Genomic DNA, 21688 nt, shown 5'->3' with positions numbered 1-21688 from the left:
ATTACTGAGTAACATCCCTGAAGAGGCATTCTAGACACTGTGCTTGGGTCTCGGGCAGTATAACTTGAGCCTGAAAATGGAAATATCTACATTGCCTTGGATAAAGCTCAGAACAGAACTTGAGCATCTGTGCAGGAATCTCACCACAACCCCATAAGGAAAGTGCTATTACTACCCTGGTTAACCTGTACGTAAATCTGACTTAGAAATATCAACCAAAGAAGCCAAGATCACATATCAATTTTGCAGCAAAGTTGAATAAAGACCCTGGGTAACAATGTCTCCAGGCAGCTCTTTGACTCAGTGCAATCAGGGGTGTATAAAGGAAAATAAGAGCAAAACACATTACTATCTCTCATTATGTGTGAGCTGGGGAGAAGAGGGAAAGTCCTCAGGAAAAGATGTCTTCAGTTGACACAACTCAGGTTCAAGACCAAGTCTTACCTTTGGGAAACACAGCCTAGTTAAAGGTTCCTGTCAAAGAAACCTCTGAGTGCACATTTTTACCATAGATTGCAGGGAGGTTTATAACCTTATGTTGAAATGCACAGCTGGGAACTGCTCTCAGTCCTTGGCCCTTTGCTTATCTGGCTTCACAGTTGGCTACAACAGCAAGATATAGAAACTAAGACCATGACTCAGGAGCCTGACTAGGAAGCCTCAGAACCACACCTTTTCACAATTTCTGCTCCCTCTGCTAGTCTGATGGAGGATTACACTAGCCTTGGTCTCAGAAAACTTTCATTAAACAATGAGTTTGTTTTGATGGACATTCTGTGGGATTGTTGTGACTTTGTAGCAGGGGTCCAAGGGAACAGCTTAAAAATGATGAGGACAAGTCAAAAGGATTGTATAGATACAGAATTAGATGCTAGCATCCACACTTCACTGGGTGCTCGAGGCTCTATTTGCTCATCACTGTCTGATTACTAAGTAAATATTCTACTAGCTAATTCAAATAAAGTTGTTTGGACCACTGATAATGACACAAATGTCAGGGTTATAGTCTCAGTGGACAAAGGCAGAAAATCTACAGGAGGATATACATGATGTGAACTTTGTTGTTTTCAGATCAACACCTCAAAAAAAAAATTGAAAAACCAATCATCTGCAGTCTCATTCTGCCACAAATTCTGTCTCCAGCCTCCTGTTATACACAAACCGTGGCCTTATTGGAATATGTGATCTTTACAAAGTAATCTGGCATGATCGATGAAAATATGCATCTCTGCCTCTGTGCTTTTTCCTTCAACAATGGACATAAAACACCACAATACAAAACGCACGAGACCATCCCACCCCACCTCTTTACTAACAAAGCAGAGACAGCCCTCTCTAAATTCATTTTCTCTAAGCTGGAACCTTGTCAGTTTCCCTAGGAAGTGAGGGTGGGGCAAACTGTTTGGTAATCCTACCAGATATAAATACCTTGCTTATCCTGGAATCCTTAGACCGCCTTTGATCGCATTTGGAAGAGTCTCTTGGCCTGAATTAAAGTGCTTTGGAGTAACTTCTGAGTCCCAGCAACATGAGGTAAAGGCTTTCTCTTTGTTCTCAACCTTATTTCTGTATGTGTTGACACTCTAAACTTCAAGCCTTTACTGACCTGTTCACGGGAAGGCTTCCTCCTAATGGAGCCATCCTGTTCATGGTTCTGATGTTGGTAGGTTTCCACTGTCTGCTCAGTGGGGAAGGTTATGGGTAAGAGGCAAACAACAGTGATAGAATAATAACCATAGTTCTTGTTGGGGGAAGAGAAATGAAATTCAGTACACCTAGAAGGGTCCTGAGCTCTAGATCTCAAAAGGAGCTTCTCTAGAACTGTGGTGGACAACCCAATGACCATCAATGCAAAGGTCAGCTAACTAGACACTCAGAAAAGAGCATCAAAACACTCCTCATTTCCTGGACAAATTTCTGAGGTGGTGTAACCAAGTGACTGAAGCCAAGAGAAGGTGAAAAATATAAAATCAAAGTGATCTAGATAATAAGTCCATGGCCTCAGCTTTCCATGTGTAAGAAGTCAAGCATGGATGAGAATGGTCCAGAGGGGTGAGATGAGGATACATGCAAAGGTGAGCTTCCTGCCTGCATCAGCCTGCTTGGTGAAGGCAGCATTGCTCTTAAAGGACTAAACAAGAAGGTGCTTTTCACTCCAAAGGAGGCACCACTCTGTGAATTTTCTACCCCTGTGGCAATGTCCCAAGGGGAAGCTGACAGACTTCCCATGGAAGGACAGAGGCCTGAGCCTGAGCAGAGACTGCCAAGTGGATAGAAGAGAATGTTGATTTCAGAGCAGTGGGGAAAGGAGAGGAGGCAGGTTCTGATTTGATATGATTGAATCTTGGTGGAAAGAAGAAGAAAAAGAAAAAGCCAGTTTTAAGGTGACCTTTTTGTATTATTTCTTTTTGTTTTTATTGGCAGGTCAGAAGCGTCTTTTAAATTCACTTAATTTAATTTATGTATTCATGTTTTGATTGCATGAGTTTATATGTATCACATGCCCATAGGTTCCATAAAGGCCAAAAGGCATCAAATTCCCTGGAACTGAGTTATAAGTAGGTTTGATCCACCTGATGTTGGTGCTGGGACATGGTCTTTGGGGAGAACAGCAAGTGTTGTTAGCTATTGAGCCATCTGTCTAATCACCCAGATCAGACTTCTATGGCTATGATAAAATTATGAAAATATCCTCACTCCAAAACTTACTTTTCTCAAAATCAGCAATGCTCAAATGAAGCTCATGTGTCAGTACCAGTTGGGTACTTACTGGAAACACTACTTCCCAGGTTCTAACCCCAGAACTGGTCACTCAGACTCTGGAGTATGCTGAGCAACCTAGATAACCTAAGATTTCAAGTGCTACATTTGAAACAAAAGATACGAAGCCTGTAAACTAGGAATCTTAGGATTGTGATTCTTGGATTTGAGTAAACACATGCTCTTTCCTTTTCTAGTTTGGTGAGACGCAGTAAACTACAGAAAATACTTTCTCTCAAAGGCATCCTAGCTTCCTTTCTGAGCTTATCTGGTACTGCAGTTGGTTAAGGAGGAAACACTAATAATAAAATGGGCTTGTCACCAGGCTCCCTCCTCCCACACATGTCCATACTTAGCATGAGACTGAGCTGCATATTAGTAACTGCTAAGAAGAGACAACATTTTTAACTAAGAGTATTTGTGAGCCACAGAATCATACTCCAGGTCCCAATGGTACAGGGACTGAGACTGAGTGAGCTCTTGCTTCATGCATTTTCATGGAGAAAACAGCAGAGGGGAAGAATTCAGCCTAACATTAGGGACAAGCCCCCTGTAGCGCACTCCAATGGGGATTAGGTCTCCACCCACTCCCACTCATGCAGACTTAGCACTCCTCTCAGAGTGCTCCCTGCTAACAGAGGACTTGGGCTCCTTAGCAGTCCTATTCTGGAGAGTATGCACACCTGGGATGACATTCTGCTCTGTAGTCCCCCACCCCAGGGCCCAAACCAAGATGAAAGCAAGTGACATCATCAAGGTAAGGAAGCAAAGCAGTTGCTCCTAGCAGGAGACAGAAGAGCCTGTGAGATTGTTCAAGTTCTACAGTCTAGAGGAGAGCAGAAACCTGCTCTGCTCTCTATACAAACTGCCATGACTACATCATTTGAAAGGGAGTCTATCTACCATTAATCCACCAGTGTTGTACCAAAAAGTGTTCATGAACTCTAAAAAAGACCATCAAGGAGCCAGTTCTGATGCAATCACATTAGACATTAGGGTATATTCAAGTTCCAGCTTGGGCTCCATGACAACATTGTCACAGCAGGAAGGTAAAACCCTGAGTCTAGTTTTAGACAATCATTTATAGAGGCAAGAACAGGGTATCTAGGCTGATACATATTGGGGTGTGGGGTCATTATGACCTTTAACATAATGTACTAGTGTTAAGAGTGAAACCAACAACTGAACTTCTGCTTTTTTTCTGATGGTTGGTTTTTAGGAAGTGGAGTATCAAGGGGAGGCTTGTAACCTGGAGGTGCAGATTTGTTGGGAAATCACATGGAAATCAGTGCTAGACACAGGATTTTGGGGGGTTAACCTGGAAACTTGTATGAGACACAGGTCTTGTTGGGGGGTAGTCTGGAAACTGGTCGTAGGTACTGGCCTGTTAGTTAACTTGAGTTCAATGTTTGAACATGGTCTCTAAGATGGAGTCTGAAACCAAAAGATTTGGTCTCACACAAGTCTGGCCAGCTTTAGGTGCCTGAGCTTGGGTCATATATTTTGAAAGTTTGGAATATTCACCCCCAAATATTTTCACAGCTCTAAAGTAACAGACATCTATTTGAATATTTTCCCTGGGAAGTATCTGTTCTCATCACCCTGGGATGTGGTAAGCAGAAACTTTGGGTCAAAAATTTTCACAAGTGATCAATAGCTTTAGCTTGTTGAAACAACATTTTCAACTATCAAAGAAATATTTCTTTTTGTCCAAAGTGCTTTTAAAAAGCAAACATCATAGAAAAAAATATTAAGAGGAGAATCTTTCTGTCACAGAGATCCCTAAGTAATATGCTTCCCCATAGATGGTAGGAAATAATTGCTGTGGTGGTTGAGATTATGTTTATCCATGCTTCATTAAGCTAAAGAATCACCTGACCTTGAATCATTCAATAATAATAAGAGGAGTTACATGTGATCTTATACTGTGTCAGCTTTGCTCTGGGGTCCTTTACTTTCATGTACTCTTTGGAGGAAGGAGGTGTCAACAAGTCCTCTACACCAGTGTAGGAATTTAGAAAAGTTGTCTAGGACTGGGGCCTTGTGAAAATTCTTCCATGCTTTCAAGTCCTGTTTGTGCAAGCATATTGTTGAGAGTGCATGGGTGCAGTAGCCTTCTGAGATCTAGCTGACACACCTTCCAGCAGGCCTCCTGGTCCTCTGGCCTTTATAGACTTTAAGGTCACTCTTGGTTGATATTTCCTGATTCTTAGGAATCATCAATGCCTTTTTGAGGGGTTGTATGGCTGTGATGAAGACTATGAGGAAAAGCAGCTTGAGGAACAAAGGGATTATTTCATTTCTCAGTTGTAGCCCATTATGAGGGGAAGGCACAGTAGGAAGTCAAGATAGAAATCCAGAGACAGGAACTGAAACAGAGACCTTGGAGAAGTGCCATGTACTGGCATGCCCCTCCTGGCTTGCTCACCTTGTCAGCTATTAGAATTCAGGAACATCTGTCCAGGCATGGCAGCACCCATAATACGATGGTACTTCTCGTATCAATCAAACTAGGGAAATTCGTCAGAGGCTTGCCTACTGTCCAGTCTAAAGGAACACATTTTCTCCCTAAAGACCCTTTTCTAAGTCAATCTATTTTTTGTCAAGATGGCTTAAAGCTAACCAACATGGCTTAAACTCTATTGATAGGAGTGAAATTATTATTTTAATTAGCCTTTAGGTTATTTGTAACCAAATCGTAGCACTATTAAGTAAGGTACATTGTTCAAAATGTTATGTAAAATTAATTCCCTATGAGGAATTAATATAAACAGAGATATTGAGAGGTAGGGTGCTTTCTGGTTGATTCCCAGTACACAGAATGTGTAAAAGATATCAATAACTGGGGTCTGTTTTTACAGTGAAGAAACTCGTAGAAGTCTCCTACGTGACTGCCTGGTTGAGCTCAGATGCCACTTTACCTGGGAGTTGGTTATAGAAAATGTGGACATGCCTGATTTGGAAATAAGAATCTCAGAGACTGAGTTCCTTGATACCAACTATAGCATCGGGATGCACAACCTCCAGGCCTACCTGAGCCACCTGAAAGGCCAGCAGGACCAAGCCCTGCAGAGCTTGAAAGAAGCTGAAGCCTTGATCCAGAGAGAGCAGTTGGGCAAGAGAAGCCTGGTGACCTGGGGCAACTGTGCCTGGGTGCATTACCACAGGGGCAGCTTGGATGAAACCCAGATCTACCTGGACAAGGTGAAGAAGGTTTGCAAGGAATTTGCAAGTCCCTTCTGCTACAGGATAGAGTGTGCTGAGATGGACTGTGAGGAAGGCTGGGCCTTGCTGAAGTGTGGAAAACAATATTATAAACGAGCCCTGGACTGCTTTGCAAGGGCTCTGGAAGAGGAGCCAGACAACCCTGAGTTCAACACTGGCTATGCAGTGGTAGCCTATCGCCTGGATCACAATGAGGGCACTTCTCTGGAACCTCTAAGGAAGGCTGTCAGCTTAAAACCAGAAGATCCATACACTAAAGTTCTCCTTGCCTTAAAGCTTCAGGATTTAGGAAAAGCAGATGAAGCAGAAATACACATTGAAGAAGCTCTGCCCAGAATATCCCAGAACTATATCTTTGGATATGTAGCCAAATTTTACCGAAGGAAAGGTTTTGTGGAAGAAGCTCTTAACTTCTTTGAAAGAGCCTTGCAGACGAATCCTTTATCCACCTACTTGCATTTCCAGATTGGTCTTTGCCATCAGAGACAACTGTTTCAAATAAAGGAAGCTGCAAACATGCATCCTAGAGGGAAAGATAGAGAAAGAGCAGACCAATCCATTCATTTGGCTATACGTTATTTTGAAAAGACTTTAGAACTGAAACCCACATATGAGATAGCTTATGTTAATCTGGCCGAAATGTACTCAGAGATTGGTCAACTTGAAAAGGCAGAGAAAATTTTTCAGAAAGTGTTGAGCATGAGTAACTTGGAAGAGCATATGCAGCAAGAGATCCATTTACGCTATGGCCGCTTCCAACAATTCCATGTCAAATCAGAACAGAGAGCCATCACCCACTACTTAAAAGGCCTGAAAATAGAGGCAACTTCTCACTCCAGGGATAAACTGCTCAAGGCTTTGGAGAAGCTAGTTGAAAGACGAATTCACCAGAATAGTCGTGTCCTGGAAAGCTGGAGCCTCCTTGGTTTTGTCTACAAGCTGAAAGGGGACACAAGTGAAGCCTTGTCATGCTATGAGAAGGCCCTGAGGCTCACAGGAAAACTGAACCCAGAGTTTTGAGTTATGGGTCATTAAGTCGCTTATTAAGTATGGACATGACTCCCTATTTCTAACATTACTAGGGGAAAATAGCTCAAGCTACCTCTGGTCTCACAGAATGAAGTGGTATAACTTCTAGCCAGCATATTCTAGAGGGTCCTGCTCAGACCTGCTTAGATTGGTGGCTCTAGATGCAGCCAAACAGAAACACAGCAAAGCCTTTTGTTCATTAAAGTTCTGGGCAGGTCAGCTTTCTGGTCAACCACACTCAGAACTAATACTGATCCTCTCAGAGGCCCATTCCATAGGAAGGAGTAGGCTAATGTCGTTCCTTTTATTCCTTGTGATTCCAACCCGGACCTTGCTAAACATTTGTAACCCTTGGAGCTCAGGGCAGAGAAGACTGTATTTTTTTTTTTCTTAGCTTTCACAGTAACTAATAATATCTGCCTTCCCTCTGCCATCAGTGCTTCTGTCTTTCCCTGATTGGTATTTGTCAGGAATGTTAGCCCTTCCTCTCAGTTCTCTCTGTCTTCCAGTGGCAGTTGTAGTTTCAGCTTTAAAACATTACGTTTAGTATGATTACTTTTTACTTACCATAAAATGCACTTATTAAAGATTTATGCACCCTGAGTCTCAACAATTGTTTATATCCATGTGCCCACATATACTCCTTATAGGTTATCTCTGACATCCCTGAGATGCCTGTGTGCATCTTTATCCTCTATCCTTACCATCTCTAGGTAACCATTGTTCTGCTTCCATGGTTACACATTAGGAAGAGTTTGTATTTTGAGTGAGGATCGTTTTCTGCTTGCCTTGCAGGCTTTCACAGTAGCAAAAGTATTCTTTAAATTTGGAGATTTGATTGCATATGAGAAATAAAAAGAAAACCCAAAAGAGCAAAATTCCTGCTCATCTGTAAGAATTGTTTCTTGTACTTCAATTACGAAGTGATCAAACATTTCAGACACATGAAGTGAGCTTGCAGTACTGATCCCAACTGGCACACTACCTGCTGGCAAAGAAATTGATACTTTGAAAAACCACACCCACACACCCAGAGAAACACACAGACAAACATACACATACTGCATACACACAAACACACAGATACACATACACAGAGAGACACATATACAGAGATACAGACATACTCACACAGACATAGACATACACACAGAGAGAGACAAACATACACACACATACAAAAGACACACACAGAGAAAGACACACACACAGAGAAAGAAACAAACACACACACAGAGAGAGAGAGAGAGAGAGAGAGAGAGAGAGAGAGAGAGAGAGACAAACACACACAGAGACCAGCTTCCAGTGTCTTGATCCCTTTGAATAAAACACTAGAAAAGCCCAGAAAGTTTTGTTCCTCTAGTACTAGCTCAAAGTCAAACTTTGTGCTTGAGTGGATCTAACTGTAAATCTTCTCCAGGGCCGTCCAGTGAGCAGTTTTAGAAACCGGAGAAATATGCACATGCACACAGACAAATAATAATCAAAGGTCCACTCAATAAAAGTCACACTAATTCAGCTGTGTTGAATCCACAAGCAACCAGACAACTTGAGACACTTCTGTGCAGTGAGCAGCTCAGTTTATCCTTTAAGGTGGAGAACCAGAGATTGCACTGACCTCATGATGGTGATGTTTCTGTGCTGCAGTGACAAGCTGGGTGTGGGCTGAACAGTTCAGAAATCTCAGTCCACTGTAGGTGGACACTCAGAGGATTATATAAGGGTCAGTGGGGGGAGCGATGCATCAGCTGCTGCTCTGCTGCTTCTAAGGACTCACATTTGTGAAAGGGAAGAGGAAACTAGCAACTGAAACAGACTTAAAGTCAACCAGAAGAGGAAAAGGAAACTTACTGCTGAGATCTTCTAAGTCCTGGCCACAGCTTTGTGAAAGCTCTTGACTCTGAGTCTGTGGAGTGAGTCAGAGGGTGGGGAGGCATTTCCTGGGAGGAAAAGAGTGTTTTCCACAAAGTCTCTAGAAATTCTGTCAGAGGTTGCTGGGGCCCCATGAAAGAAACTATTCTAAAATATCTTGAAAGAAACAATAGGACGGGCGGTTGTGGCGCATGCCTTTAATCCCAGCACTTGGGAGGCAGAGGCAGGAGGATTTCTGAGTTCAAGGCCAGCCTGGTCTACAGAGTGAGTTCCAGGACAGCCAGGGCTACACAGAAAAATCCTGTCTTGAAAAAACAAAAAACAAAAAGTAAAAAAAAAAAAAAAAAAAAAAGAAAGAAAGAAAGAAAGAAAGAAAGAAAGAAAAGAAAAAGAAACAATAGTAGTTTCCCTCTCTGAGTTCCCTTATGGAAGAGAGTTTTTTAACCCTGGTTTTAATTCTCTGTGTTCAGGTTACTAGCTGTGGAGTTTTCCCAGGGAATAATTGATCCAATGTTTTCATTTTATGTTACATTGAATTTAAGTAGCAAAGCACCAGGGGGATTCCCTGTGCTGTTTAGCTCCTAGAAGTCTGTGATGACCATTTACTTTACACCTGTAGAAACCCAATGTGAGACATTCAGGTCTCCATTTGAACTTAGAATTCAGGTCCCCAGAACTCAGAATTTGAACTCAGAATTTACTGCCCCAGGATGCATTCCACATTCCAGGAGGAGTACATTATTCCTGAGTCAGAGGACACTTGCTGGATTAATGTTCAGAAGAGGAAGGGAGAGGCTGATTAACATTCCTCAGACCATAGGGAAGGGTGCCCACCTGCATGTGGGGAAGGCCTAGAGCACAGAGACACATTCCAGGATGAGCAGTGGTCAGGAAGCTAGACCCTTAATGTAATAAACCTGGGCAAACAGATGAATCTGGGATCTGAGTCACCCAGAGACCAGACCTGAGAAGGTCAGCCTTTGTGATTGCCCTTATGTACTCTGTATAAAAACTACTCCTGGCCTGGCCTTTTTTTTTTTTCAGTGTTCTTTTGTCTACATACAAGAGATCCCTGGTGCACCAGTATCATTAAACCTCATGTTGTTGCAGCAAATCCAGTCCATGTGAGTTTCTGGGTGAGTGCATCCCCTGGTTTTGGATTTTACAGTCCAACACACCCAGTTCTGGAATGGAACTGTTAATAAGTGCATAACTACTTCCTGGGTGAGAGAACAGGCACGTGATTAAGTCAAAGAATTCTGCTTTCAATTATGCAGTAGTGCAGAAGTAGAAGAAGGTGGTGAAGACCAATTCTTAGATAAGGATTTGCTGATTTACTTAATGATTTGCTTAAAGCACTGTTTTCATTGCTTGTTTGCTAAACATAAAGTCACTTGCTACCTGGGAACAGAACGACCTGGAGAATCAGCTTAAAACATTGGCTCATGGCTCTTCACCATCTGCTTATTGTCTCACATGCTTCTGTAAAATCTTGCCTGCTTCTTTGCCCCACCTTTTCATTTTACAGTATGATATGAGAATGCAACTGGACTCCAGACAAAGGTCTTTCAGGAGCTATTATGCTATGGTTCATTAGTCCATAATGTTTTCTCTTCCCCGGGATCTTGTCATCTGAGCACCTGTTCCCGAAAGATTTCCACACAATGTCACCATAAAGATTGGTAAAGGCTTGATAAAATTCTCCAGCCATCATGTAAATGTCCATAAGTACTCAGAGTGCACTTAGCCTGGCTTGTTAGATGAGAAATTGTGGGTAAAGCTGCTGGGAACACTGAGGGTTCCTCCAGGAGGAAGTTAGGCATGGCTGCAGTGGCTCCATGGTTCCTCACAGCACAGTCCCAATGACACAAGAAAGTTCATGAGTTTTACAGGCTTTATTTTCATGTCAGATGTAGATGGATCTGGATGTGCACCCCCCCCCAAAAAACCCAGGGCAGACCTGAGTTAAATAGGGAGGGAAAGAAAGGGGAGGGGCTGGGGAAGAATGCTTAATTAGCCCCACCCTCTGGCTTTCAGGTACCTCATTAGTATATAAACCTCTCTAGGGCCTGAGGCCTGTTCCTCATGACTGTTTGCCACGACCTCTCTGTGTGAGTGTTTGTGGAGGGCTGAAGCTAAAGAGCCAAACTCCTGCTGTCTAATAATGGTCCGGGTTTCCAAGCTCGTGCTTGACCAAACATCCAGCTGCTTCTCACAGCCCACCGCTCCACAAGAAATGAATTGGAAATCATGAATATGGTCCTTTCCTGCCTGAAACAGCACAAAGCAGACTCAGCTAGCAAGCTAACCTGACAGTGTTTCTGAAAACAGAGTCCTGTAAGCCAGTTCAAGTTTAGAGATTGCTGCTATGTACCAGGTAGATGGCATGAATGTAGTCAGGTGTGAATTTCTAGTTTGTTTTTTTACTTAGCAACTTTCTAATACTATTGATGGTGTAAGAGGTAAGGACATACCTGGTAGACCCCCTCCCTGCATTTGCCCTCGCCTATGCTTTGGAAGGTTTCAGTTAGCAAAGCCACAAAAAGGATAAAATTTGCGCAGATCTCATTTCATTCTGTGGTTCAGAACTCAACGACTGATTTTGGTCTAGTGGCACTTGAAAAACAAGCCCAAGGAGGATGGGCCTGCATCCTTTTCCTTCTTTGCTCTCATTAATAGAAAACTGTGGGCTGGACATTTGTGCAGCATAAGTGTCTTGATATTAGAGATATTGTTTTACCAGTGCAGAAAAGCTCAGAGTAACAGAAGTGGACAATCAGACAAAGAGTGCACTGACCAAATGGTTTCCTCTTTAAAGAACATAGGAGGTTGTGATTGACTGTCTGGTTGGTGGATTTATTGGCTGACAGATCAACTGATTTTCTCTCTCTTTCTCCTTCTCTGTTGCTTTCACTCTCTGCTTTGCATGTGTGTACAAATGTGCATGTGTGTGCATGCATGCATGCCTCCCGTGTGTGTGTGTGTGTGTGTGTGTGTGTGTGTGTCCTTGTGCATAGAGCACAAAAGAGGGCATACTATTTGTTTGAGCTTGTTAGCGGGGGATGAGCTGTTCAGCTTGGGTAGTGCAAACTAGACTCAGGTCCTCTTGACGGATGAGACTTCTCTCCAGCCCTACCTAGAATCTTACATAACGGATATTTTCTACCACAGTGAGATGAGTTCTTTGTATTCTTGATTCTTGTTTTACTCTAGCTCCTGGCTCAGGAAGCACATTTGATTCTGTACGGTATTAGTAGCAATTGCCTGCCATTTGTTGTCATCAGTAATTTTCCCCATTATTAGAACAAATGAAATGTATTGTAGTAAAATAAAATCTCTCCTTTCAAAAATTTGTAAAAGTGCAAAGTTCACTTCATACAAATACAAACATTTAAAAGCAAAGGTATCCGTGAGAACTCTGCTTTTCTGCAAATATTGTCTCAGCTCAGGCATCTTCTCAGCCCTCAAGTGGCTAGACATGTTTATTACTTCACATTATACATATGCTTCCATATGTTTAAGAGAAGATGATGAGTCATAGGATACTGTGCCCTTCCCCCCAGCCTTGAGCAGGCCTAAATAAGTTGTTTACCACAATAGACCAAATTATAGGACCCAGAAAGCATGGCGGCCTGCAGTCTGTTACAGGAGCTAGAAGAATAAACTGTCTGCTGAGCTTGCATTTAGATACCTCCAGGCTGTGATCCCCTCACGCACACCCTGAAGCGAGAAGGCGTTCTGGTGGTGGGGGTGGGGTTTCTCCTTTATATTTGAAAGCAAAATATTAAACTTCGGGCTTTGATCAGAATACGTTATCTTGGCCCCATGTTTTCTCTCACTCTCAGTTTCCCTTTCATTCCCAGTCTTCCTTTCAGGTGAACCCAGTTGACTGCAGCTGCTGGCGGCTACAGGATGCATAGTCATAGTTAGGCACTTTCATGATGTCTTCAATTTTGATAAAGAAGGTGCATCTCTTGAACATGAAGCTATAAACACAATTTCAAACACTTGGCCTTGCTACAGAAATAGTTTTGTTCAGTTGAAGAAGTCAGCAAATTGCCTGTCTTATTTAAATAAATAGAATAGCAAGATGTAGCAAAGACTTCTCTTGCTCAAAACCAAGCATCTTAAGGTCATGTATCCTCCACCCCTTGGTACTGTTTTCTGAGCTAAATATTAACAAAGGAAAAGAGTTTGTTGACTGCCCCATTGGCACTCTACGCACAAGGTAACAGCATGAAGTCAGAAGCCAAATTTCCTCTAGATAATCTTCATGATAGCAGACCCAAAGCTATAGCCTACTAGCATGTGGGACATCATCTTAGCCAAAGAAAGCTCAACTGCCATGTTGAAGCATTAGCTCTCTGTGCCCTCATGTTCACTGTAACATTATTCAAAATTATAGAGCCAAACTAAATGTTCATCAATGTATGGATTATAAAGAAAATACGGTGTGCATGGAATACATATGTACAAACACATAGACACATGTTCATACACAAAGAAACAGTCAAGCGCACACACACAGAGAAGTACACACACAATGGAAAACAAAGCATGCATGCACACACACACACACACTGGAATACTACCACATCTTTATAACTGAGGACAAATTACTGTTTTTTAAAAGATTTATTTTAGTATGTACTTATGTTGTGTGTGTGTGTGTGTGTGTGTGTGTGTGTCTGTCTGTCTGTCTGTCCACAAGTGTATGGGTATTCCCAGAGGCCAGAAAGACCAACAGATTCCCTGGAGCTGAACTAGCAAGTGGTTATGAGCCACCTACTGTGGGTGCTAGGAACTGAACTAGAAGAGCAGGAAATTCTAACTTTGGAATCATCCCTTCAGTCTACTAAACTTCATCTAAAGACAGAGACTGGAATAGGAAAGCAAAGAGGCTTTTCAAGGGCCGTTGACTAGATTATCATCCATACAAATAACTGAGAGCATCATGCAGGAGATACACACTACAAGGAGCTCAGGAATTTCCAGCCTTGGTATAGAATGGAATTTCTGTTAAAAGATTCATCCAATTCAGAAATGATACAAACTCAGGTATGCTCTATTTTTTTTTAATGACAGAGGAGGGCATCATAGAGACCTTGGGGTTGCCATGATTCATTCACTTGTTCCATATTGTCCTTTGCTAAATTGGTACACAGTTTCTTGAAGAAGAAAGGGAGGGAAACTATTCGGTCTCACAAACCTTTCATAAACCCCATTCTGACCCATAATTTTAAGTCTTTGTACTAGGTAGCCAAAGGGAGGTACAGTGTACAGTTGAGAGAGCCTGCTACCTGTTGCACTTACGTGTATCTAAGGATCACGTCAGATTTCCTCTGTAGTCTCCCCTGTGAATGTGCAATTCTCAGCAATTAGGCAGCCACACTCTAGATCATAAGGAAATTTGCTTTTTGGTTAACTCCAAGACCCCTGAAATAGGAAATAGGGGCAATGTTGTGGGAAGGAGGGACGAGATGATATAGTCTTTAGTTGGAACTATCATCCCTAGGTTGGTGTCTGGGGTTGATGGTGCATTGGAGGGATGCTGACAAAACAGTTTCATTGGGACTGTAACACTTCCAAGGCTTCTGCTCTCACTGGGTGAATATAGTAGGCATTGACTGGCATGGAATGATCTGTTTTGGATATGGAATGTTCCCCAAAGGCTCCCATATTGAAGGCTTGAATCCAAGCTGGTGAATTTAATCATTTAGAGGTAATTAGGTCTTGGGGCTGGGCTCTGAGAGTTCAATCTGCTGATAAGTTCTTAATTTGACAGCTTCACTGGAAAGTGATGGTAACTGGGAATGAAATAGGTCACTGAGTTCTACTTGGAGATGACATGTGTCTCAAGCCATTTGTTGCCTCATTCTAGTCTTCCTGGCTTCCATGACCTGAGTACTATCCTCAGCATGCTCCAATGCTGGGACTGCCACAGTCCCAGAGAATACAGGACCAACAAATCGTGGTTCTAACTTCTGAGACCATCATCCAAATAAACCCTCCCTCTTCTCACTATTTCTCTCAGGTATTTGTCACAACAAGGAAAAACTGTCAGGAGTGGGGTGGAGTGGGCGGTGGTGGGATATGACAACAATCATGACTCAGCCTGCTGTTCAGGGACTAACTCTGAGCTTAGAGAAAGAAGGCAGATGCTGGGGGACTTTTTGTGTGTGTGTGTGTGTGTGTGTGTGTGTGTGTTTGTTTTCGAGGCAGAGTTTCTCTGTGTAGTCCTGGCTGTCTTGGAACTCACTCTGTAGACCAGGCTGGCCTCGAACTCAGAAATCCACCTGCCTCTGCCTCCCAAGTGCTGAGATTAAAGGCGTGCGCCACCACTGCCTGGCGCAGGGGGACTTTTGACTGAGAAAACTTCCTATTTGAAAGGAAGCTGGAGATGAGAGAAGTTCTCTCTTCTTGACTCAAACAGACATTCCTGAGAATATCTCTGGCTAGGACTGGTACTCATGGAATGCCAACCCAATGCAGGGACTTGAGAGGCATACAGAGGCAGTTTTGTGGCCACGCTGTGTTGATGTGTAAGGTTTGGATCAAGGGAAACGACAGCTAAGGTAACATGATTTCTACAGGCTTGTTTGTTAGCACATAGGGGAGCTGTCTGAGGACTTATCACTTACCTTGGAGAATACATCAGAGATGTGACGAATCAGGTCTCCTGATTAATGCTGAAGGAGTGAAATGGGAGACCAAAGGACTCACAGCAGGAGAGGGCACAGTGACAACTGCACACACTGGCTCATTTACATTGTTACAACTCCTTTGATAACAAAGATACAAGTTTGCATCTCATCACTGAGGCCAGAGGCCTTATTCACAGGTCAGCATGTTCGAGGTTATAAAAAGCACAACTATGCTGTTTTACTTCAGAAAAAACATCTGGGACCATTATTCGACCATATTATTCTCTAGAGATTGAGGAGGACTGCAGTCATTTCTATGTTCCTTCCCACATTTGCTGGCACTCCAGACTCCCTTCTTGAAAAATGTCACCTGGAGATGTTTCCATGTCCCTTTCATAAATTTGTTACATCCTCATATATTCTTAGGGAAGAAAATGCCATTCCCTGAAAGGTGTAGTCAAACTATATCCTAAAATTTTTCCCTGTTCTCAAACTGGTTTCTGCCTTGAATTCCTGTATTGTTTTCCCTCAGCAAAGGACTGTAAATTGTAAACTAAATAAACCCTTTACTGAAACGGGAGATATTTAAAAACTGGTGTTCGGACTGCTTGTTCCCAGGCAGCCGCCCTGTTCCTGCTGTTCTCTCTCAGACCTCAGCTCTGGCTAGCTAGAAGCACCCGCCTTGGCACCCAGGAGACACCAGTGGGGCTGCTGGCTCTGCCAATCCACCACACTGCCCCCATCAGCTGAGTCCCTCATAATATAATATCTGCCATGCTCCCTGTACCCGGAAGATTTAAAGATTATCCAATAGATTTATATCTTTGGAAATGTTCAATTAACAAGATGCCCACACAATTAGAATTGTTACCCACTATATAACCTTTAGGTATAAATTGTTACTCAGGACTGCTTTCGACCCCTCCATCTTCCTCCACAGTTGCTAGCTCTCTCGCACCTCTTTCTCTTTCCCCTCCTTTTCCTCCCAACTCCTCATTCCACCTACCTCTTCTACTGCCTAATCACTGAGCTACACTGCAAGTACAATGTAGCAAGAAAATATCCTGCTACACTTTACCTCTCAGATTGCATTGGTCTGTGTTTCCTCAGAGCAACAGGCAAGCAAACTAGGACTAAAGTCAAGGCAGAATATGTCCCTGTGCACCAGAGGTATAATATCAGACATCTAATATAAAGAGAACAGACATGAAATGCTACTCTTTATTATCAGTACTTGAGTCTAAAAAACAAAGGTACAGTAAAGTTCCAGGTGAAGCAAAGCATAGCTTAATGTTCCATCATGTGTTACTAAGTAACCAAGTTTACTATTTTTCCAGAGATTCAAATGGTAAATATCGATGGACTTAATGCATACAGAACATTTTCATTTTTAAAATATCAGGGAACACTGTTACACCTGTTAGAATGTTCAGTTTTAACAGTCTATAAACCATATGTTCTAATTCCTGAATAGAATGTTCATATGTACATAAAGACAAGCTGATTCCAATAGAGAAACGTTTCTGTATCGGAGTGTGGCTGACAGTCTCATACTGGGCCACTTGACTCTGTCAATTCACACCAACCTTAACATTCAGGCCCTTAAAGCTCTACCTAGGTAATGACAATTATCAATTTTGTGGTGTTTCTGTAGTTTTTTTTTTTTCAGAGTTAAATGAATTATTTATATCTCTTGGTATGCCACATTTCTAATGGAAGAAAACAACTCAACTCCAATACGCATGCCATTTCTAAGTCCCTTGACCCAAGCTTCAGTCCAAGTTATTCTTCCAGGCAGCTGCCTTTCTGGCATCTGCAATATGGGTCTATTATAGTGTTTGTGAATAAAGTACTTACTTTATTCATTTAACGGGGAAATAAACGTTTTCCTCATGAGTTTATAATTGTCGAGTATAAATCGGCAGTCCCTTTGTCCCCACTGAAGTTTCCACATGCTTGAAACAAATGTTTATATGAATTGTCATGGTGGTAGACAGAATCCCCTTTCTTTTCATACAACAACATAGTCCTAGGAGGGTAGAATAGGGAGAAGTCTCCCCATGCTCCTGGAAGTCTGGCGTTGTAGCTACCCAAGTCTACTGGTTTGCACAGATATGGCCCTTCTGACTTTCCTTGTTCTCAGTTTTTCAAATCCTGTTGCCACCTGAGCTAATGGAACAGTTGAACGCATGTGTGTGGGACACCATAGATTGAGGACTGGCTGGTAAACTGGAGGGATGATTTGGTCCCACCGATTTTGTTGTTTGTTTTTAGACCTGGGACTCACTATTGAATTTCTATTTTGAGTTCAATTAATATTGAACATCATTTTCTAAGTCTTAAAATTATCAATAAAGCAAAACCATTACGTTCTGTGTTTTTATATATATTTGATAATAGTGGTTACTTAGATATATACTCACCCAAACTTATAAGGTAATATACATAATCAGTAAATATTTACATGTAAAATTTTCACCATCCACCACCACCATCACCCATTCCATGTCATGTTCAGGCTGACCTCAAGCTCATTGTAATCCTCCAGTCTCAGTTTCCAAGTGCTAGGATTACAGTCCTGAGCCTCAGTCCCTGGCTCCTCGGCTTTTTGATGGACATTGTTATCTCTGTAGAACAAGGCTGTGCAATATCTAAAATAATTCAAGGACGGAACACTCACCCATGTGAGAAATGTGGCTGCTTTGCATAAATACAAAAAACAAACCCAAGACAAGGCTTCATTGGAGGGCAATTAAAGAATTGCTACTGTGGAAACTAGTCTAAAGAAATAGAAAGAGCTCTAGGCTGTTTGCCAAGATCCTACATCTATCTCCTCCCCTTCCCCCCCCCAATCTGGTCCCTCTCTCACACTTGTTGACCGTTTCCATTCTCCCGAAGAAATGCCAAGATGCGCAAGGCCTCAGGATCAGAGTCATCTCTAGAAAGCCACTTTAGGGCAATTCTTTTAAGTTTGTCTTTCATCTTTCCTTTTTGCTTTGTTTCCTGCTTTATTTTCACACCCTCCATAAAATGGTAGACAGCCTTGGCTTCACAGTTCATTTGAAAAAGCTGAAAGTTGCCATACCGAAGGTGGAGTAATTGTTTAGAGCCAGGAGGGAGGTCCTTGTTGAATTCTTTCTGGAAGTAATAATCAGCTTCTTCATACTGCTTTGTTATGGCATAAAGACCGGCAAGGAAGCTACAGGAGTTTTCGATCATCTCCTTGATTTCCTCTGCTTTCCGTAAGTGCTTCAGTGCTAGCTGTATTAGTTCTAACTTCTTCCTATCTCCATTAAATGCAGTTTCCCTTGTGTTCAACATTTGACGGACTTTTGACCTATAACAGCACCCAATATGGTAATGCACATACGCGTTGTTTGGCAGGGATTCCAAAGCCTTTCTAAGCAACTGTATAGCTCTGTCTGTGTCATATACCTTGTAATAAAATCTGGATGCACTGAGCAGTGTATCTATTGGTATTGGGTCTTTCTTTAAGGCTTCTTCAACCAGCTCCCTTGCTTGTTTTTCATGCGTCCCCTCAAGCTTCAGTGCCAAGAGGACTTTAACATAAGTGTTGTCAGGAGACAGATTAATGGCTTGCTTTAGAGAGTCAATATAGTCATTTGATGCTGGCCAGTCATCCAGACGGTAGTTTGCAATGGCCCATCCAGAGGTGAATTCTGGGTTCTTTGGGTCCTTTTCCAGAGCCTTCTCGAAACATACCTTCACTCTCTCGTTTTGGTTCTTGGTACACTTTAATCGGGCCCAGCCCTCCTCACAATCAAGCGCAGGACTCTCAATCCTGTAGGGACTGGAAAACTTCTGGCAGACCTGTTTCACCTTGTCCAGATAAGCCTGAGCTTTTGAGAGTTGGCCCATGTGATAGTAGACCCAAGCGTAGTTTCCCCAGGTGACCAGACTTTTGATTTCTACTTGGTCAGGATGCCTTTGCTGGATGAAGTCTTCAGCTTCCCCTAAGCATTTCAGTGCTGCCTCATTTAGACCTCTGCAGTGCTTTACATAGGCCAGTATATTGCACATGGTGGCTTTCTGCTCACTGTTCTGAAACTCATCCTTGTTAAACACCCTGTCCTCAAACTCATCCAAGGACTCATCTTCTGCTATCAGGTTCCAGGTGAAATGGCATTTCAGCTGCCGTAGATGGCTCTCCAGTGATTCCTGACTGGCTGTACTGTGAGACAGACAAACAGACAGACAGAAAGAAAGAGTCAATGTGGAGACAGGTCACCTGTGTCACCTGGCAAGGAGTGAGATCACAGGAAATAGTCTTCTCTTTCTAAATGATGTTAATCTAACCCTGACCAAAGAACATGGTCTCCTTTTCTTTCTTTCAGTGTTTAGCATGTCTGAATTACTGCATGGGGAAGTGGGGTTTGCTCATTATAGAAAGTAGGATTGGCAAAAGGTGGAGAGTCAGTCCTAGGTGGAGGTTGGGTTTCCTTGAAAGACTGCTTCTGTGAGCTAGCTCTTCTCTTTGCTTTGGTGGGTCTTCGGTCTCCCTTAAAACTTCCACATCCAGTGTTCCCACTTTGGTTTTATGTTACAGAAGCTCTAGTCCCCTTCTCTCCCCCATCTCTCTTAATGCCTCTTTTCTGTCTTCTCCTGATCCCCTTTCTGCTTTCATGACATCTTAACACACATTCGCATGAATACATATACATAAAGCGAAGATTTATGTATAAGAGAGAACGTGCAGTGTTTGTTTTTCTGAATCTGGATCTTCTTACTTACTTAGTATGATATGTTTCTAGTTCCATCCATTTTACTGAAAATTACATAATTTTATTTTTTTCCTTTAAAAATACATTTTAATTAAAATATAATTGAGTCTCTTTCCTCTTTCCTCTTCAGCTCCTCACTTGTCTGTCTCCTCCAACCCCTACTATTCTTTCTCACCCTCAAATTAATAGCTTCTTTTTCTTTGAGTATTATGTATATACATATATATACACGTATGCATGTATGTAATATATATATATATATATATATGTCAATATATGTACCAACCTACAAATATAATCTGCTAACTTCACCTTTTATATGTATGTGGCTTTAGGGCTGAATATTTTGTATTGAGCAACCAATTAGGTAGCTCATCCCTTGGAGAGGCTAATTATTTTTTCTTAATGGCTGAATAAAATTCCACTGTGTATACCACATATTTATAATTCATTCATCAGTTGTTGGACTTCCAGGCTGATGCCATTTCCTTGCTTTTGTGAGAAAAAAGGCTTTTTTTTTTGGTTTTTTGTTTTTGCAAAAAATCATGAATGAGTAAGTATCACTGTAATAAGATTAAAGTACGTTTAGGAATCTGCTCATTTAACTGCTTGTGTCTTATTTTTAACCATTCTTGATTTTTTTTTGCTCCTTTTATCATTTTTGAACTACCTCACCTATTAATTGTGTTATATACACTAGCAAAGCCTCAGACTTTCTTTTTTGTTTGTTTGTTTTTTTGTTTTTTTGTTTTGTTTTGTTTCTCAAGACGGGATTTCTCTCTATAGCCCTGGCTGTCCTGGAACTCACTCTGTAGACCAGGCTGGCCTCTGTAGAGTGAAAAATTATAAAGGCCATTTTATGAAATATGTGTAAATTTTTCGCCTTAGACCTTGGGTAGAAAAGCACCTGCCAGCAGGTTTGGGTCCATCTAATTAGTTACAGAGGAGGGGGAGTTACAGGATAAAGGCCTGTTAAGAACATCCCAGAAACTGACTGGCCAAGAGAGGAACTACACCCTGCCCCCATGGTACAGCCTACTAGTGTTCAAAAAAAGTAAAACAACCAATCCTGTGCACCCGCGCGAAAGTTCGCTTTTTCCCCACCCCGCCCATATATAAGCGCTAGACCACTGAGCCACGAGGTCAGTTCCTCTATCCCCTATGTGAGATATGGGGATATGGGCTGGCCCAGAGCTCTGATTTAATAAACCACCTCATGTGCTTTACAGCAAGACGGAATCTCGTGTGTCCTTTGGGTGCATGCTATCCTGTGACTTAAGTGGACCTCCTTTCTGGGGAGTCCCGGACCTTTCACCTCGAACTCAGAAATGTCTGTAGACCAGGCTGGCCTCGAACTCTGCCTCCCAAGTGCTGGGATTAAAGGCGTGGGCCACCACCACCCGGCTAAGCCTCAGA

At 42.2% G+C, this 21688-nt stretch overlaps 3 protein-coding genes across 11 annotated transcripts in view; 2 read left to right on the top strand and 1 right to left on the bottom strand.

Annotated features, from left to right (window-relative positions):
• LOC117705360 (antiviral innate immune response effector IFIT1-like) overlaps positions 1 to 18264 on the top strand; it is a 90244-nt gene extending 71980 nt beyond the window's left edge. Inside the window, 1 exon segment of the mRNA XM_034497954.2 lies at positions 9931 to 18264. The gene's annotated coding sequence lies outside the window, so the exon portion shown is untranslated.
• LOC117705384 (antiviral innate immune response effector IFIT1-like) lies at positions 1425 to 7617 on the top strand. Its single transcript, XM_034498004.2, has 2 exons — positions 1425 to 1533; positions 5622 to 7617. Exons 1-2 carry the CDS (start codon positions 1529 to 1531, stop codon positions 7003 to 7005), a joined length of 1389 nt encoding a protein of 462 aa, XP_034353895.1. The 5' UTR covers positions 1425 to 1528; the 3' UTR covers positions 7006 to 7617.
• Ifit2 (interferon induced protein with tetratricopeptide repeats 2) overlaps positions 16738 to 21688 on the bottom strand; it is a 26331-nt gene continuing 21380 nt past the window's right edge. For all 9 annotated transcript variants that reach the window (XM_076919320.1, XM_076919338.1, XM_076919372.1 and 6 more), the window contains one exon: positions 16738 to 19722. In XM_076919320.1, coding sequence (XP_076775435.1) covers positions 18396 to 19571 — 1176 coding nt within the window. In that variant the 5' untranslated portion in view covers positions 19572 to 19722 and the 3' untranslated portion in view covers positions 16738 to 18395. The remainder of the gene's footprint in view (positions 19723 to 21688) is intronic.

The sequence above is a fragment of the Arvicanthis niloticus genome, chromosome 1 (assembly GCF_011762505.2).
Source record: "Arvicanthis niloticus isolate mArvNil1 chromosome 1, mArvNil1.pat.X, whole genome shotgun sequence".
Taxonomy (NCBI): Eukaryota; Metazoa; Chordata; class Mammalia; order Rodentia; family Muridae; genus Arvicanthis; species Arvicanthis niloticus.
Note: the sequence above shows the minus strand (reverse complement) of the source record. Positions and strands in the feature narration are given on the sequence as shown.